An 18,484-nucleotide genomic window follows, 5' to 3' on the forward strand; every position below is an offset into this window, starting at 1 on the left:
AGACATGTCCCAGGACCTCCCTAGATCAGAATCAGAAAAAGCTTTATTGCCAAGTACGTTTACACACACAAGGAATTTCTCCTGGTGCTGTAGGTGCATGTCACATTAAAGCAACACGCACAGACACACCGAGTCGCCATATATGCGGCGCCAAAACAACTCTCTCTTAACTCTCGCAGGGACAATACAGCATCACATGAGGAGAGGAGAGGGGGAAAAAAAGCAACTCTCAGACTATCCTCATAAAGATAAGAACAGTGTGGGAACAGGAAAAAAACACCTCAGCACATAGGCACACAAACAGTACATTTGCACTGCTGAACATAACATAACATAACATAAATGTACAGTTGCACATTTGGCTGCGAAGGCGTGGGACTGGGGAGAGGGTAGGTTTGGGGAGTTTGGCCTGCTGAGAAACGCACAGCCCGGCAGTCCCACTAGTGTCCCAGTCCGCAGAATGTTATAGCGAAAACACAGCACGTTGCCATGGTGACACCCTTGAACAGTCCAGAACCGATACGACAATCAGGCAGTGGGGAAGACGGGGGGAGGAACCAAGAGCGTCTCGCTTGCAGAGCCCCAACAGGGTGACTGTTTGTTCCAAGAGACGGCCTTGGCAAGGCCGTTCAGGATAAGGGAGCCGAAAGATTAAATTTGTTTTGTCTACACGAATGGCTGCTCTAATTTAAACATTCATTCTATTGTCCAACTACACACTGTTCAACTGGTCAATTTTTCTTTCCAAATCCATGACCTTCCTCATGATGGTATCCAAGGCGCGGGTCATTACCATGTTGTTTTCCATCACGCGATTAATAGTTCCAGTTTGCGAACTGATCGCTTTTCCGACAGCTTCAGTCAGGCCAGGCAGCTTCCTTGGGCTTTGGACAGCTACCAAAGTCTTTCCAATTCTTCGATAAACCAGAGCGAAGCATCCTCCAATCAGCAACATTCCAGTTATCAGGGTTCCAAATAGGTAGATATCCTCAACGTCCTCCACAGAAAGAGCAGAGAGACACACGACACGCCATTTCTCCAAGCCGTCCATCGTATACCTCGCAGCAAACGTCCCGTCGGGACACGCTGGCTCACCCGAACCAGTGCTCCTCCTCGAGAATACAGTGTCAATTGCGTTGAGAGACCAGTTAATCAATTCCATGATTTTTAGGTATTTGTAGAGCCTTGCAGGGAGAGTCTCTAAAAAGTTAACAGCAGACAACACAAGACAAGATAGCAAGCAGGGTAGGCCTGGGAGGGAGAGGGTGAAAAAGCGACCGCCTTCGCTGAGAGCTGGAAAGAGAATAGATAGTTGGAGATCTCTCTTGGCGTCTTTTTTTGACAAAAAAAAGTTGACTAGGGTGCGTTTGTAGAAAAAAAAAAAGAAGCAGCTGGCAGCGTTTTGGTTCCAAAAAGCAGCCGAGAGCGTCTTTTGTTGCTATAACAACAGCTACTGCTACAGTATCCTAGAGCGCTATGTGGAGCGGTGCTAACGTTAGATAAAACAAAGTGGTGGAGCGAGCTAGAGAAAGTATATATATATATATATATATATATATATATATATATAAAGTTTTTCCCCCACCCCTAATGTATAATGTATTTAGCTTTTGTAATTTCCTTCATTTCTCATTTTTCCGTTCTGTATCTGTTTAAATGTGAAAACCTCTGTCAGTCTCAGTCTTATCTTATTATTGTCACATACTGGAGATATACATATATATATATACTGTGTATATATATGTGTGTGTGCAGATATGGGTTAAAGGTGATCACACCAGAGGAGACGTTCAACCTGCTGGCCTCCTCTGCTATGGAGAAGGTAGATCTTTTTAACGATACCGATTTACAAAATGCTCACCTTTTTCAAAAAAACTGAATTTTCACTTGTTGCCGTGTCGTATCCTTCTTTAAAAGTGTGCTTGTATGTTGTTCTCAGGCCAAGTGGCTTCGCTCCATCAACCAGGCGGTGGAGCAGGCCCTGAGCGGGGCGGGGCAGGACACAGCGTCAGTTGGCTCCGGGTCGGGGCAAAAGCTGGAACCCCCCATCTCCAGGACGGCCTCCTACACTTTTTATAAGGACGGACGGCTGAAAGACGCAACGTACGAAGGACGCTGGCTCGCCGGCAAGCCCAACGGCAGGTTGGACACACGTATTGTCTGTCGTAATGTCAAAAATAATCAACAAAAAATGTCAAAATAAGAGAAAAAAAATGTCAACATAAGTGACAAAAATGTCAAAGTAGGAGAGAAAAACGTCAAAATAAGCTAACGAATGTCACAATAAGAGACAAAAACGTCAAAATAAGAGAAAAAGACATCAAAATAAGAGACAAAAAATGTCAAAATAGGAGAGAAAAACGTCAAAATAATCAACAAAAACGTCAAAATAAGCTAAGAAACGTCAAAATAAGAGACAAAAATGTCAAAATATGGGACAAAAACGTCAATAGGAGACAAAAACGTCAAAATAATCAAGAAAAACGTCAAAATAATCAAGAAAAACGTCAAAATAAGCTAAGAAACGTCAAAATAATGGGCAAAAATGTCAAAATAGGAGACAAAAATGTCAAAATAGGAGGCAAAAATGTCAAAAGGAGACAAAAACGTCAATAGGAGACAAAAACGTCAAAATAGGAGAGAAAAACGTCAAAATAATCAACAAAAACTTCAAAATAGGAGACAAATGTCAAAATAGGAGAGAAAAATGTCAAAATAATCAACAAAAATGTAAAAATATGAGAAAAAACATCAAAATAAGCGACAAAAACGTCAAAATAGGAGAGAAAAACGTCAAAATAATCAACAAAAAGGTCAAAATAAGCTAAGACAACGGCCTCCTACACCTTTTATAAGGACGGGCGGCTGAAAGAGGCAACGTACGAAGGACGCTGGCTTGCCGGCAAGCCCAACGGCAGGTTGGACACACGTCTTGGTCTGTCTGCTTTTTAACCCCTACTGTTGTCTTCCCGTCGACCATGCAACTTTTAGTTTTTCCGGGGTTTAAAAAAATTAAACCGTAAGACATTTTTGTCACTGTTCCCCGGTGTTTTTGTCACTTTTCACAAAGTTCTTTGTCACTTTTTCCGGTGGCTTTGTCGTTTTTTTTTTTTTTTTTTCCCCCAACGTTCTTTTAATCAATTATTATCTTCAAATGCTATTAAATTGAATAAAACACCCAAATTCAATGAAAGTATTGAATTAATCATTTATTTTACTTGTGAAGAGCGACATATGGAACCATCCATGTTTTTGTTTTTTGACAATTAGGTTGAACGATTTCGATGAAAAATGAGTGATATAAGAAACTTTTTTGAAAAGTTGTCTCCCCGAGGACAATAGGAGGGTGAATAGAATACTTGAAATATCGATATGTGTGTATATATTAGGACATGGGCCAATATATCACGGTATTGCGGGATTGCAATTGCAGCTTTGAAATGTATTATTCAAGATTCAAGATACTTTATTGTCATTGTACGAACACGAATGGAATTACGTCGGTGGCAATCAGTGCAGCAGCAGGAAATACATAAATAAATAAATCAAAAGAAAAGAGAAAAAAAAAACAATTAAATGATAAAAAAAAACACAATGAAGGGATTGAACACACAGCACTCATGTGAGCCTTTGCAGAGTTTAAAAAAAAAAGTTTATTTATTACACAAACTTTTTTTTTTTTCTTCATTTAACACAATGCGTTTTATTTTGAAAGACACTGACTGCACACCGGCAGGGAGAGGGATTTCTAAACTGCATATATATATATATATATATATACTGTATGTAGTAATGATCAAGATTGATTGTTTTTCAGGGGAGTGTTAAAATGGCCTGATGGGAGAATATACACGGGGACCTTCAAGAACGGACTGGAAGATGGGTGAGTGCATGTATTCAGTGTACATGAGCCTTATTTGCAGCGGTGGAAGAAGTATTCAGATCCTTTAGTTAAGTAAAAGTACTAATACAACACTGTTAAGTAAAAGTTCTGTAAGTATCATCAGGAAAATGTAGTTAAAGTATTCAGAGTAAAGAACGATCCTCCCGTTGTAGAAAGTGTAAAGGATCCAACCAGTTGTGTGTTTAATGGTCTGATCATCTCAGCTGGACTTGTAGGCCGTTATATTGTTGGCTAGTTTACTTTAGAATCAAACATCTGATTTTATAAACTACATGTGTTCTGTGTGCAGTAATCTTAATGTGTAAAGTAACTAGTAACTAAAGCTGTAACAGATGAGTATAGTGGAGTAAAAAGTACGATATTTCTCTCTGAAATGTAGCAGAGTAGAAGTAGAAAGTGGCATGAAAAGAAAAAGACTCAAATAAAGTACAAGTACCTCAACATTTGGACCTCAGCACAGTACTGGAGTACATGTACATTCCACCGCAGCTTTTCTTCTGAAAAGAGTGGATCACTTTTATTCTTGTATTTCATATGTCTCATTCTATTATATTTTCAACCACCCTTTGAATTACCTTGTTGCTGAAATGTGCTATACCAAATACAAGCTGCCTTGCCTTTTCATGAGTCAGTTGTCCCTCGAGCATCTGTTTTCTTCATGCTTCTTCTTTTATGTGTTTTTGTAGTTTCGGTGAATTTGTGGCTCCCAATAAGACGCTCAACAAGGCCGATCACTATCAAGGTCACTGGAAAGATGGCAAGATGCACGGCGTCGGGACGTACAGGCAAGGGCGTTACTTTTGGTTCAACTTCGGGGGGGTTGAGATCTCCACTTTTGAGGAAAAATTGAAACACTTAATTTCCTGCAGAAACCAGAAACAGCTCTGAGGTCGCTAGCACTAAACCCACCAGACTCCATTTAAAAAAAGCAATACTTTTAGCGTGCATAGAGCCAACATATTTTCACATGTAAATCGGTAAACTATGTGTTTTATTTCAATCAAAACTAGAGTTGTGATGGTTGGAAAAGTGGAAACACGACCCAAAACGGCTTTTCATAGTTTTATTTTGATTCTGTCGACTTTGAATGAAGTATGTTTTACGATGCTAAAATTACTGTTTATTTACATAGAGTCTGGTGGGTTTAGTGAACGCAATTTCGCGGACGTTACTATGTTTAAAAAAAAAAGGAACGCAATTTCGCGGACGTTACTATGTTTAAAAAAAAATCTTACTCTTTAACAGAAAGGTCGACCTCCTTAGAAATCCTTTTCATAATGTTGTCTGACACTTATATTATTATAGAAGACATTATTATATAATACAGTGAGGAAAATAAGTATTTGAACACCCTGCTATTTTGCAAGTTCTCCCACTTAGAAATCATGGAGGGGTCTGAAATTGTCATCGTAGGTGCATGTCCACTGTGAGAGACATAATCTAAAAAAAAAAATCCAGAAATCACAATGTATGATTTTTTAACTATTTATTTGTATGATACAGCTGCAAATAAGTATTTGAACACCTGAGAAAATCAATGTTAATATTTGGTACAGTAACCTTTGTTTGCAATTACAGAGGCCAAACGTTTCCTGTAGTTTTTCACCAGGTTTGCACACACTGCAGGAGGGATTTTGGCCCACTCCTCCACACAGATCTTCTCTAGATCAGTCAGGTTTCTGGGCTGTCGCTGAGAAACACGGAGTTTGAGCTCCCTCCAAAGATTCTCTATTGGGTTTAGGTCTGGAGACTGGCTAGGCCACGCCAGAACCTTGATATGCTTCTTACAGAGCCACTCCTTGGTTATCCTGGCTGTGTGCTTCGGGTCATTGTCATGTTGGAAGACCCAGCCTCGATCCATCTTCAATGCTCTAACTGAGGGAAGGAGGTTGTTCCCCAAAATCTCGCAATACATGGCCCCGGTCATCCTCTCCTTAATACAGTGCAGTCGCCCTGTCCCATGTGCAGAAAAACACCCCCAAAGCATGATGCTACCACCCCCATGCTTCACAGTAGGGATGGTGTTCTTGGGATGGTACTCATCATTCTTCTTCCTCCAAACACGGTTAGTGGAATTATGACCAAAAAGTTCTATTTTGGTCTCATCTGACCACATGACTTTCTCCCATGACTCCTCTGGATCATCCAAATGGTCATTGGCAAACTTAAGACGGGCCTTGACATGTGCTGGTTTAAGCAGGGGAACCTTCCGTGCCATGCATGATTTCAAACCATGACGTCTTAGTGTATTACCAACAGTAACCTTGGAAACGGTGGTCCCAGCTCTTTTCAGGTCATTGACCAGCTCCTCCCGTGTAGTTCTGGGCTGATTTCTCACCTTTCTTAGGATCATTGAGACCCCACGAGGTGAGATCTTGCATGGAGCCCCAGTCCGAGGGAGATTGACAGTCATGTTTAGCTTCTTCCATTTTCTAATGATTGCTCCAACAGTGGACCTTTTTTCACCAAGCTGCTTGGCAATTTCCCCGTAGCCCTTTCCAGCCTTGTGGAGGTGTACAATTTTGTCTCCACAAGGCTTTGGACAGCTCTTTGGTCTTGGCCATGTTAGTAGTTGGATTCTTACTGATTGTATGGGGTGGACAGGTGTCTTTATGCAGCTAACGACCTCAAACAGGTGCATCTAATTTAGGATAATAAATGGAGTGGAGGTGGACATTTTAAAGGCAGACTAACAGGTCTTTGAATTCAGAATCAGAATTCTAGCTGATAGACAGGTGTTCAAATACTTATTTGCAGCTGTATCATACAAATAAATAGTTAAAAAAATCATACATTGTGATTTCTGGATTTTTTTAGATTATGTCTCTCACAGTGGACATGCACCTACGATGACAATTTCAGACCCCTCCATGATTTCTAAGTGGGAGAACTTGCAAAATAGCAGGGTGTTGAAATACTTATTTTCCTCACTGTATATGTTAATCCGACCCCCATTAATGTTTAAGGTCTCTAAAAAAGTGATTTGCATCTGTTTTTTTTGCTTCATATTGAATGACTTTATTACTTTAATAGGGAGAACTGGGTGAAGAAAACATTAACATTTTGATATATTCTCAGTGTCCTGTACTCTCAGTGTATTCTCAGTGTCCTGTACGCATCGGGTTCTTAAACGTTGTTTTGGCTCTTTAAATGTAGAGAATATGAACATTTTATACACGTTTCTTCACATTGAGGGAGGAGGTGTTGAGCTTGCCACTTGTTTTGGCTTTTTAAAACCTAGGGAATATGAACATTTTGCACGTTTTTTCACGTTGGTGGTTTAAAACATGGGAAATATGAACATTTTGCACACGTATCAATTGTGCAGCTTCTATTTGCATTCACAAAAGTGCTCATTTTGCCGCTGACAGGCTCAGATTAATATTCTAAGTGTCTGACAACATTATGGAAAGGATTTCTAAGGAGGTCGACCTTTCTGTTAAATAGTAATGTCCGCGAAATTACGTTCGCCAAACCCACCAGACTCCATGTAAATAAACAGTCATTTTAGCGTCGTAAAATACACTTCATTCAAAGTTGACAGAAACAAAATAAAACTATGAAAAGCCATTTTGAACCAAAATTGACGACGCACATTTGCCACATAGGGTTACATTGCAGCCAGGTCTGTGGCTGTCGGTTACAGTGTTCACGCTTAATACTGGACCAATGTCAGAGATTGTTGTTCCCATCAGTCACTTACACACAAAAACATGGGAAAATAGGGTCCAGGTTGAAAAAAACGAAACAAAATTACCCCTAAATAGCATTTGGCAAGACCTACTTGCTGTACACATTTCCAGTGGCTCTTACTCGTCTATTAGAAGAGAATAAACCTCCTCCTGTCTGTCTGCAGGTATGCCAGCGGTGAGGTCTACGACGGATTCTTCCAGGACAGCATGCGACACGGCCACGGCGTGCTGCGCAGTGGCAAGCTCAACACCTCCTCCCCCAGCGTCTTCATTGGCCAGTGGCTGCAGGACAAGAAGACCGGCTACGGCGTCTTCGATGACATCACAAAGTACGCTCATTTAACCCTCTGAGGTCCAAGGGCATTTTCTCGAATTTGACCACATCTTCTTAGAATCACCATTTGAAGGGTGTCTGCAAATAGCCTGATCGACGATGTTGTCACTTTCTTTCTTTTTGTCGATTTTATCTCGGTGTGTATTCAACCTCACTTACAATGTATTGATCAATAGAAAATGTATTTCAAAATGGACAACATTACACTTCAACGTACTCATACCACGAGGTACGGACTGGGGTCCGGATTGACTTGCCGTTTTGGTCCGGGTGCGGACCTTGGTCCGGACTTTGAGAAGCCCTTGTTTTAAAGTTGACTCTGTTAATAAACGCGAGCCGTTTGTCTGTTTTTCTGTCCAGAGGGGAGAAGTACATGGGCATGTGGCAGGATCACCTGCGGCAGGGCACCGGGGTGGTCGTCACTCAGTTCGGCCTGTACTACGAAGGAGCCTTCAAAGATAACAAGATGATGGTGAGCACTTTCTCTCTTATTTTTGGATTTATGTCACATGTTGTGTGCACGTGGTGGGAAGTTTAAGAAGCCAATACCAAGGCAGGGTTTTGTTTCTAAAGTACCTCTTACTAAAAAGTTCTTGCACTCCACAAAAGTCTCACAGACAGCTGCATCAGATCACAACCGATCACGTCAGACTGTGGAGCTTCTGAAATCCGACCAAATATGCAATTTGCCATCAATTTTCGTAAAAACGGCCCATATTTGAGCTCTACGTAGTTGATTTCTCGCATAAAAACGTCTCCAACGTCAGCCAATCCCTGGCGTGCCATTTGAGATAAACAAGTCGGAGAGGGAAATGAGAGGAATCAGGCTTGAAGCCGGGACTGAAGGGAGGTATTTTCTGTCTTTCAGGGCACTGGGATCCTCCTTTCAGAGGACGACACCACGTACGAGGGCGAATTCTCTGACGACTGGACTCTCAATGGAAAGGTGATCACAGTGAACAATGTCGGGATATGTCGAGACATATCTTTAACTATAAAAAACCAAAAACGTAGCAATGTGAATGTAGCCACAGAGAACGGAAGGCGAGGGACATCCGACGCCGGATGTCAGCCAAATATCCTGGAAATGTACTTCTGTTGATCCAGACGATAGTAAACTAAACTGTAACTAATGCAAATGTAGCCTGAGCAGGTATGTTCATGTTCATGATTGGCTCTCCCCTCAGGGCGTGCTTACCATGGCCAACGGTGACTACCTGGAGGGCTCCTTCAACGGCGAATGGGGCTCCGGCCTCAAAGTAGCGGGGTCCTACTTCAAGCCACACCTTTTTTTGGACACCGACAAAGACAAGACCCGCGCTGTGTAAGCTCACATAATGTCTGAAATGTACAGAAAACAAAAAATGTTTGATCGTAATGAATGTTCCAGGATTTGTCACACACTCTGTGTACTCTGCGTGCGATGTGGCAGGAAGCTGGGGCGTCTGTGTGTGCGCGCGGAGGATAAGTGGAAGGCGGTGTTCGAGGAGTGCTGGAGGCAGCTGGGCTGCGAGGAGCCGGGCCGAGGAGAGAACGGGACGGCCTGGGAGAACATCGCCGTGGCCCTCACCACCAGCCGACGACACATCCAGGACAGGTACACACACACACGCACACACACACACACACACACACACACACACACACACATACATACATACATACATACATACATACATACATACATACATACACACACACTCTTGATATTTATAGTGTATGATTTGATGTTGACTTTAAGGGGTGAGGGAAGTGTTTTAGATCCGGTCTGCCTGCCGCAAATCATTTTTTGAAAAAGGCATTAAAGTGCTCCTATTCTGCTCATTTTCAGGTTCATAATTGTATTTAGAGGTTAAATCACAATAGGTTTACATGGTTTAATTTATAAAAAACAACATATATTTGTTGTACTGCACATTGCTGCAGCTCCCTACTCTACCTAGGTAAGGACTACTAGCCAGTCAGAAGCAGAGTATGAGGGCGTGCCCTGACAGTACCTAGGTAAGGACTACTAGCCAGTCAGAAGCAGAGTATGAGGGCGTGCCCTGACAGTAGCTAGGTAAGGACTACTAACCAGTCAGAAGCAGAGTATGAGGGCGTGTCATGCTAGCAGCTAGGTGAGCATTATAACGTGTGTTCCAAAGTGACCACGTTTGTCTCTGAAGTAAAGGCTGGACTACAATAGAGCTGTTTGGAGCAGTTTGTGAACAGTGTTTTCTGTTGGAGATGGTAAGTCCCTTTGGGGGGGGGGGGGGGCTTTGGGCTTTTTCACTTTGTAAAACTATAACATGCACAAAACAGATATATAACACAATAAAGGAAAGGGAAAAAGTCAAAAAGCATAATATGAGCACTTTAATAGAAACTATGAAAAAATAGCGTTCTTTTCACTGTTAGTCTCGTTTCCTCTAACAGGTCATTTATCATCATCAGATGAAAAATTGTTGTTTTAGAAACATTAAAAAGTTACATATAGTAACTTTAAGTCTGTTGTTTGTTCTTTTATGTGAAACATCTTGTGCTGCTTTCCTGGATCCCTTGTGAAAGACATTCTGAAACTAAATGGGAATATTCCTGAAAAAAAAAAATGTTCATTTTGTAATGTTTCGTGTGTGTGTGTGTGTGTCCGTCCCAGTCCGGAGACGTTGTCTCAAAGCCACAGCAGAACCCTGGAGAGCCTGGAGGTCATCCCACAGCACGTTGGCCTGATCACCATGGAGAGATATCACACCATCCGCCTCTACCTCATCAAGGTAAACCGGGATCCTTATCCGTCTGCGGAGGCTCCGCGCAGAGCTTTCGCCTTAGCGAGTGGCCTGAAGTTTATACTTGACCGTGATTAGCTTCGGAGCGAGTAGTGACTCTAGAGCAGTGTTTCTCAACGGGAGTGGTACTGCCCCCCCCAGGGGGCGTTCAGAAGATGACGGGGGGCGCTGGAAGCAATATTTTGGAAAGCGTTGAGGTGCCCTTGGGGGGCGTTTGTTTGAAGGCGAGTTTAAACCAAAGATCACAATAACAATACATGTTTACACTTTAAACTACTCGCAAAAAAACAGTGGTCTGCAAGATTAAAATCTGCCAGTTTACGGCACTGCGACTGGACACGACGGTGTATCATAACTCTTCTTCTCTTCTGCGCTTCTGTCAGCTTCGTTTGGCGCAGCTCCGTGCTGCCTTCGCGGAAACGGGACGTCAGGGTTCTCGAGCCTCATGCATTGAGCGTGAGACACGCGCATTTCAAGCAGTTCACACACTCGCTGTATTTCTCACGCTGAGAAGGCAACGCTCACCAAGTTGTCCCGCTAACGTTGTCCAGTTGCGTTGTCCAGCTGCGTTGTCCCGCTGCGTTGTCCAGCTACGTTGTCCAGCTACGTTGTCCCGCTAACGTTGTCCCGCTAACGTTGTACATTATGGACGAGACACAGACACACGGAGTGAAGTTTCCTGCCGCCAGCACGTATCATTTGCACCTGTGTTAAACAGTCTCGGCCACCGTAAGTTCGTTACTAGGCATAGTAGCAACAATAATAGGCCTAATATTAGGGTGTAATCATTAATATTCAGAGCAATTAGCCTACATCTTATTTGATGGGGGGGCGGTTAGGGACCTGGATAATGGATAGGGGGGCGCTGGCCCAAAAAAGGTTGAGAACCACTGCTCTAGAGTCATAGTGAGAGAAACAAAGTGTCTCCCCTGTGATTTCTGACCACGATGAAGAATTTGGAGCAGGAAAAGGTAACCCTCTCCTTGATTTCGTGTTTATAGAGAAGGAGAACCCGGAAATGAGTCGGGGGGGGGGGAATGTAGTCTATATCGACGACATTCTACTTCCAGGATTGTGCTGCCGGAAATTCCGCCGGATGTCCGTCTTTTCGGCCGGATGTCCGTTACCTTCCGCTTTCTTTGTGTTGTAATTTAAAACTCACTTATTGGCATTTCTTTAAACCAATCACAATCGTCTTGGGCGGTGCTAAGCGCCGGACGGAGCTCTGCTAAATAGCCTCGGGAAGGAACTTGTTTTGGTGGAACATGTGTACGTTCAAAAGTAGTTTTAGTCATGCGACAGAAAAGTCAGATTGGACAGATAGTCTAGCTAGCTGTCTGGATTTACCCTGCAGAGATCTGAGGAGCAGTTAACCATAGTCCTCAGAAATCCACCAGAGGTTAGAACGCCAACACAAAGAAAGAGGACAGGGATGGACATCCGGCCGAAAATGAGGGTCATCTGGCAGAATTTCCGGCGGCACCGGAAGAATCCTAGAAATGATGTTTGCTCCTATCAGCGCACCACTCAAATAACACTAAACTGATATCATAACAATTAAAACGGCTTCGCAAAAACCCCGTCGTAACATCTGTATACATGTTTGTTTTTTCAACTATGTAAATCAAGTCGAGTAACTGTCAAACAAACCTACTGACAAAACCAGCGGTGAACACCGGAATTATATTTGGCTGCTTCTCCACTTCCTCCAGGCGTGTGACACCCCCCTCCACCCACTGGGCCGGCTTTTGGAGACCCTGGTGGCGGTCTACAGGATGACCTACGTTGGAGTCGGAGCCAACCGCCGGCTGCTGCCTCAGGCGGTCAACGAGATCAAGTCGTACCTCAACCGCATCTTCCAGATCGTCAGGTAGTTCAGTACAGCTACCTACGGTCCGAAGCTTCATTCAGGGTTCCCGCGGGCTCTCAAAACAATCTTTTTCAACCTATGTTTTTGTGTCTAAGTGACTGATGTGAACAACAATCTTTGACGTTGGTCCAGTATTAAGCGAGATCGCTGCAGTCGGCAGCGGCGAAACAAGCTACAATGTAAGTTAATAGGGCAATTGTCCAGCTTGTATTTACCTTCACAAAAGTGCTCGTTTTGCCACTGACAGACTCAGATTATTATTCTAAGTGTCTGACAACATTATGGAAAGGATTTCTAAGGAGGTCGACCTTTCTGTTAAAGAGTAAGTTCCTTTTTTTAAACATGAAAACATTTATGAACTTGCGTTCACTAAACCCACCAGACTCCATGTAAATAAACAGTCATTTTAGCATCATAGAATACACTTCATTCAAAGTCGACAGAAATAAAATAAAACTATGACAAACCGTTTTGGGTCGTCTTTCCACTTTTCCAACCATCACAACTCTAGTTTTGGTTGAAATAAACACATAGTTTACCGATTTACATGTGAAAATATGTTGGCTCTATAGACGCTAAAAGTATTGTTTTTTTAAATGGAGTCTGGTGGGTTTAGTGCTAGTGACTGGTTAAACAGAAAGGTTTTTAAAGGTCTATCTCTGTAGGGATCCTTTCCATAATGTTGACAGACACTTAGAATAATAATCTGAGCCTGTCAGCGGCAAATAAAGCACTTTTAGTGGAGGAAATTGACGATGCACATACTGCTAAATACTGGACCAATGTCAAAGATTGTTGTTCCAGTCAGTTACACACAAAAACATAGGAAATAAACTGAAAGTTCCCTGTAAAAGCATTTCATTTTGTTTACAAAGGTCTTTCATCTTTTCTTGTCCTTTCGTAGGATAAAATAAACTATTGCAGTGCCCGTTCAAAACAGTTTGAAACGCTGGTGTTGCTGCTTGCAGCTTTTCCGAGAACTGCACATACAAACACTAGAGGGTGACACGGGAATCAGTTGTTGCTCCCATCCCATCGCGAGCCCACGAAAATACTCCCATCATATCCCGATTACGTGACTGTGTGATCGGGATATGATGGGAGTCCACACTGGTTTTCCATTAAATGACAAGGAAGTTTGCATTGAATTTCATCCTAGATGGTATTAAAAGGGTCTTTAAAAAATCTTACATTTAATTCAGTGAACCCCGGGGGCTGCCCTGTTCATTTCAAATAAATGGATGTACCCCTGGATGAAGGGCTCGATGCTGTTGTTCATCAATATGTTTTTGTTTGTGTGTTTTGCTCTTGAATGCTCTGCAGATTTCTTTTCCCAGACCTGCCAGAAGAGGGCGGTCTAATTCCAGAGCCGACCACCAACGTCCAGGACAAGAAGGACCCAGGTTCCGACGATGCCCCGCCGGAGTCACCCAAACCTGGGTAAAGACAGGGCCCATGTCCCCCTCCTCGAAGCTTCGGTGGTCATTAGTTAGATCACATTTAGTCTCTGCATTTCCAGCTACATCTCCACAGCATTGTGGAGTAAAGTCTGGCTACACCACAGATGCATTTCTTTAAACCAATCACAGTGGTCTTGGGCGGTGCTACGCTCCGGACGCAGTGATGGTGGCTCTGCAAAATAGTCTCGGGAATGAACTTGTTTGGGGGGGGTTTTTTATGTTGTTTTTCGACCTTTTTCTTCTTTTTTTTTCTTCGAAAAAAATTGTATAGTAGACAGTAAAAATGTACTTCGGGCAAGTAGATTTTTTATTTATTTTTCACTTGCCCAACAGGACAAGTGGGGAAAAAAAGCCTTCACGTTGAACCCTGGATCTCCATTAGCTGATGCAGAACAACAGCTACTCTTCCTGCGGTCCACAGATCAGATTAAACTCTCCTATCTTTGTCTTTAGATGATTCTCTATCGTTAAACTCTCCTAAATGTGTCTTTTTGGCCCTCAGTCGCGTGGTGAGCAGCTCGGCTCTGCTGCTCCCGGTCCTGCTTCCCCGCCTCTACCCGCCGCTGTTCACCCTCTACGCCCTGGAAAAGGAGCGAGAGGACGACGTCTACTGGGAGTGTGTCCTCCGCCTCAACAAGCAGCCCGACCTGGCCCTGCTCGCCTTCCTGGGCGTTCAGCAGTACGTACACGCACCGAGCCACTGCAAAAAAGAGACTCTTCATTTGACGATTTGCATGTCAAATCCTAAAACATTTTTCCCCTCCCCTCTCCCTTTAGAAAGTTTTGGCCTGTTTCCATTCCCGTCCCCATGCCTGCACTTGGGGAGAAGCAGCAGGTATTGTTTATTTATTCACTTTACTTTTACATTAAAGGTCCCATGGTGTGAAAATTTCACTTTATGAGGTTTTTTAAAATTAATATGCGTTCTCCCTATGGCCCCCCAGTGGCTAGAAATGGCGATACGTGTAAACTGAGCCCTGGGTATCCTGCTCTGCCTTTGAGAAAATGAAAGCTCAGATGGGCCAATCTGGAATCTCCTCCTTATGAGGTCATAAGGAGCAAGGTTACCTCCCCTTTCTCTGCTTTGCCCGCCCAGAGAATTTGGCCCACCCATGAGAGAGAGACATCATGGCTTTCAAATGAGCAAAGTGGCAGTTGGTCAAGGCCACACCCCCACCCTCCACCTTGCCCCTCCCCACTCTCTCTCTCTCCTCCTCAATAGCTACAGACACAGAAATGGCACATCCTGAGGAAAGCTCATTGTGGGACTGGGTCTAGTGGCTGTAATTCTGCACCAAGGCTGAATTTAGGGAAAGAGACTTCAGATACAGTATTAGGGGACCACTAAGGTCTATATAAAAGACTTCAGATACAGTATTAGGGGACCACTAAGGTCTATATAAAAGACTTCAGATACAGTATTAGGGGACCACTAAGGCCTATATAAAAGAGACTTCAGATACAGTATTAGGGGACCACTAAGGTCTATATAAAAGACTTCAGATACAGTATTAGGGGACCACTAAGGCCTATATAAAAGAGACTTCAGATACAGTGTTAGGGGACCACTAAGGTCTATATAAAAGAGACTTCAGATACAGTATTAGGGGACCACTAAGACCTATATAAAAGAGACTTCAGATACAGTATTAGGGGACCACTAAGGTCTATATAAAAGTATACAAAGAGCACCATGTCATGGGACCTTTTAAGTACAAGTTTTAAAAAAAAGTCACACATTTGATTGAGGTAGTCTCTAACATCAGTGGGCGTTCAGAGAGTAAACAAATACAATGGAGGAAGTAACAGTTTGAGGAACGGATCCTCGAGTTTGACGGCTTATCAGACATCACACTGGGTAGCGGTTTAAAAATACTATAGGAGTTTACAACTTCTCTAAACCTGAAACGATCCGTCACATTTCTCAGATTCCAGCTTCTTAAAGACAAAACGTGCTAAAGAAGTCCACTGGGACCAACTACGACCATTAGATCTGAGTATGTAGGAGTACCTGAGTGGCATTTAGTCAGTTGTGATGCTCACATTGATTTGACATTCATTCAAGTTACAGTAGGTGCTGCCCAAAATGGCTCAGGTGCTGCACCTAAACTCTGGTATCGGACGCTGAGAGCCACTGAACAAGCGTCAATATACGACGACTTGGGAATGAGAACGGTTTCGTCCCATTACCAGTCTATGGTTGTTACATAAACTAACGTTTGATGAACGCGCAGGCTCTCGGGCTCTCCAGCACGTTGTTTTGTTTTCTCGGCATCCCCAGCAGGCTGTGCCAGGCTTGTTACTCCCCCCGCGCTGGGCCACATCACTACCTGGATGTGTGACGGCTAGACGGAAAAAAAATTGGACACTCCGAATCTCTAGAAGTTGAGGTCACCTTATAGAACTGCCCCTATGGTGTACATAAAGTTGTGAAATAAAATACTGGGAACCACGCTATCGTCCCGTTCTGGAAAGGCACACGCTCCAAAACGGGCACTGCACAATTCTTTTCAGTGAACTGCAAATATAATAAATGTCAGTCTGTCCACCATGAGTCAGAAGATGTGTGTCTCCCTCAGGTCCTCTCCAGCACCAAGGACGTCTGCTTCGCTTCCGCAGTGGAAACACTGCAACAGATCAGGTACGTTTCTATTCAACAACTATGAAAGTAGTTTTTAAAAACTAACACCTGTGAAGTGCTATTGTGGTCATCGTTAAGCCCAGTTCAGACCAAAGACTCGCGATCGAATGAGACAAAACCGTTTTAGAACGTAGCAGGAAAAGTTTCAGCGGTCTCAACTGGCCCGTCTCAGCTCGACTCCAACCAGCCGCCCAAGGTGATTTTGTAAATTGGTTTGAAGGAACACGCCGACTAATTGGGACTTTAGAGTTAGATAAGTCCATACATACCCTTCTCATCTCCGTGCGTGTCGTAACTCTGTCTGACGCACCCACCGCTAGCCTAGCTTAGCACAGATCCTGGAGGTAACCGGCTCCATCTAGCCTACTGCTCCCAATAAGTGACAAAATAACGCCAACATGTTCCATGTTCCTATTTCCATGTTGTGATTTGTAGAGTCACAGCGTGTACAAATAACAAGGTCACATGACACACAGCCATCTGCTAACCGTATACATACTGGGAACTATATTCTCAGAAGGCGAAGCACTGCTACTTCTGCTACTTGGGCGGAGTGATATTACTCCAACTCTGAGCGAACTCCCGGCGAACTCTCTGCTCCTCACCACGGGGCTTCTCAGGTGCTGCGAGCAAATCACTCCGCCCAAGTAGCAGAAGTAGCAGTGCTTCGCCTTTCTGAGAATATAGTTCCCAGTATGTATACGGTTAGAAGATGGCTGTGTCTCATGTGACCTTGTTATTGGTACACGCTGTGACTATACAAATCACAACATGTAAATAGGAACATGTTGGCGTTATTTTGTCACTTATTGGGAGCAGTAGGCTAGATGGAGCCGGTTACCTCCAGGATCTGTGCTAAGCTAGGCTAGCAGTGGGGGCGTCAGACAGAGATACAACACGCACGGAGATGAGAAGGGTGTGTATGGACTTATCTAACTCTGGGGGATACGGTGAATAACGCAGCACAGGTTTCAGAACGTTGCAGACCGCCGCGTTTGCAAGTAGTTGCAAGTTTCACCTCATCTCGTCGCAAGTCTTTTGTTTCTGAACTGAGGCTTTAGATAAACTACACTTCATTTCCCTGCGAGTTCTCTTGATTCTTGTTTTGTTCGCAGCACAACATTCACCCCGTCAGATAAGCTGCAGCTGATCCAGCTCACCTTCGAGGAGATCACCCAGGAGGTGCAGGCGCTGTTGAAGCAGGACTTCCTGTGGTCCATGGACGACCTTTTCCCCGTCTTCCTCTACGTGGTGCTGCGTGCACGGTCAGCCCCCATAACCACACCCTATCATACACTTAAAGTGCATTATTCTGCTCATTTTCAGGTTCATAATTGTATTTAGAGGTTATATCAGAATAGGTTTACATGGTTTAATTTATAAAAACAACACCATATATTTGTTGTACTGCACATTGCTGCAGCTCCTCTTTTTTTTTTTTTGTGTGTGTTGAGCTCTCTGTTTTAGCTACAGAGTGAGACATCTCACTTCCGAGCCAACGTAGAACACTTTTTAATTCATTAAAGGAGAATTCCGGTCAATTTCAACACGCAGCTATGTTTGTTGTGCTGTCAGTAGCGAGAAAAACACAAATAATCAGTGTTACCTACACCGAGTTATGCTACTGCTAACGTGTTCGAGATGTCATTACAAGTGCCTAGCCGTGTCAACTGATTCCTTCCGAGTGAACACGGTGAATCTAGCTGCAGTAGATGTGAAAGAAATGCATAAAAGTGATGCTAATTCAGCTCTGTTTTTTTTTTTGTTTTTTTTTCCCTCAGAATCAGGAACCTGGGGTCAGAGGTCAGCCTGATCGAA

General features: G+C 43.4%; 1 protein-coding gene and 1 long non-coding RNA gene across 6 annotated transcripts in view; one reads left to right on the forward strand and one right to left on the reverse strand.

Moving 5' to 3' along the window:
- The window catches only part of als2b (alsin Rho guanine nucleotide exchange factor ALS2 b), a 48,265-nt gene that overhangs the window by 25,107 nt on the left and 4,674 nt on the right, over positions 1-18,484 (forward strand). For all 5 annotated transcript variants that reach the window (XM_031304799.2, XM_035998414.1, XM_031304800.2 and 2 more), the window contains 17 exons: positions 1,756-1,822; positions 1,940-2,142; positions 3,818-3,883; positions 4,591-4,689; positions 7,761-7,925; positions 8,291-8,402; positions 8,799-8,876; positions 9,118-9,254; positions 9,363-9,527; positions 10,566-10,683; positions 12,408-12,565; positions 13,889-14,005; positions 14,528-14,704; positions 14,803-14,860; positions 16,605-16,666; positions 17,782-17,931; positions 18,448-18,484. The exon at positions 18,448-18,484 is cut by the window's right edge and continues 60 nt beyond it. In XM_031304799.2, the coding sequence (XP_031160659.1) occupies positions 1,756-1,822; positions 1,940-2,142; positions 3,818-3,883; positions 4,591-4,689; positions 7,761-7,925; positions 8,291-8,402; positions 8,799-8,876; positions 9,118-9,254; positions 9,363-9,527; positions 10,566-10,683; positions 12,408-12,565; positions 13,889-14,005; positions 14,528-14,704; positions 14,803-14,860; positions 16,605-16,666; positions 17,782-17,931; positions 18,448-18,484 (1,969 nt within the window). The remainder of the gene's footprint in view (positions 1-1,755; positions 1,823-1,939; positions 2,143-3,817; positions 3,884-4,590; positions 4,690-7,760; positions 7,926-8,290; positions 8,403-8,798; positions 8,877-9,117; positions 9,255-9,362; positions 9,528-10,565; positions 10,684-12,407; positions 12,566-13,888; positions 14,006-14,527; positions 14,705-14,802; positions 14,861-16,604; positions 16,667-17,781; positions 17,932-18,447) is intronic.
- Positions 14,414-18,484, reverse strand: part of LOC118494447 — a 6,158-nt gene continuing 2,087 nt past the window's right edge. Inside the window, exon 3 of the long non-coding RNA XR_004896579.1 lies at positions 14,414-14,424. This is a non-coding gene — a long non-coding RNA (uncharacterized LOC118494447). The remainder of the gene's footprint in view (positions 14,425-18,484) is intronic.

This window comes from Sander lucioperca, chromosome 24 (genome assembly GCF_008315115.2).
Source record: "Sander lucioperca isolate FBNREF2018 chromosome 24, SLUC_FBN_1.2, whole genome shotgun sequence".
Classification (NCBI taxonomy): Eukaryota; Metazoa; Chordata; class Actinopteri; order Perciformes; family Percidae; genus Sander; species Sander lucioperca.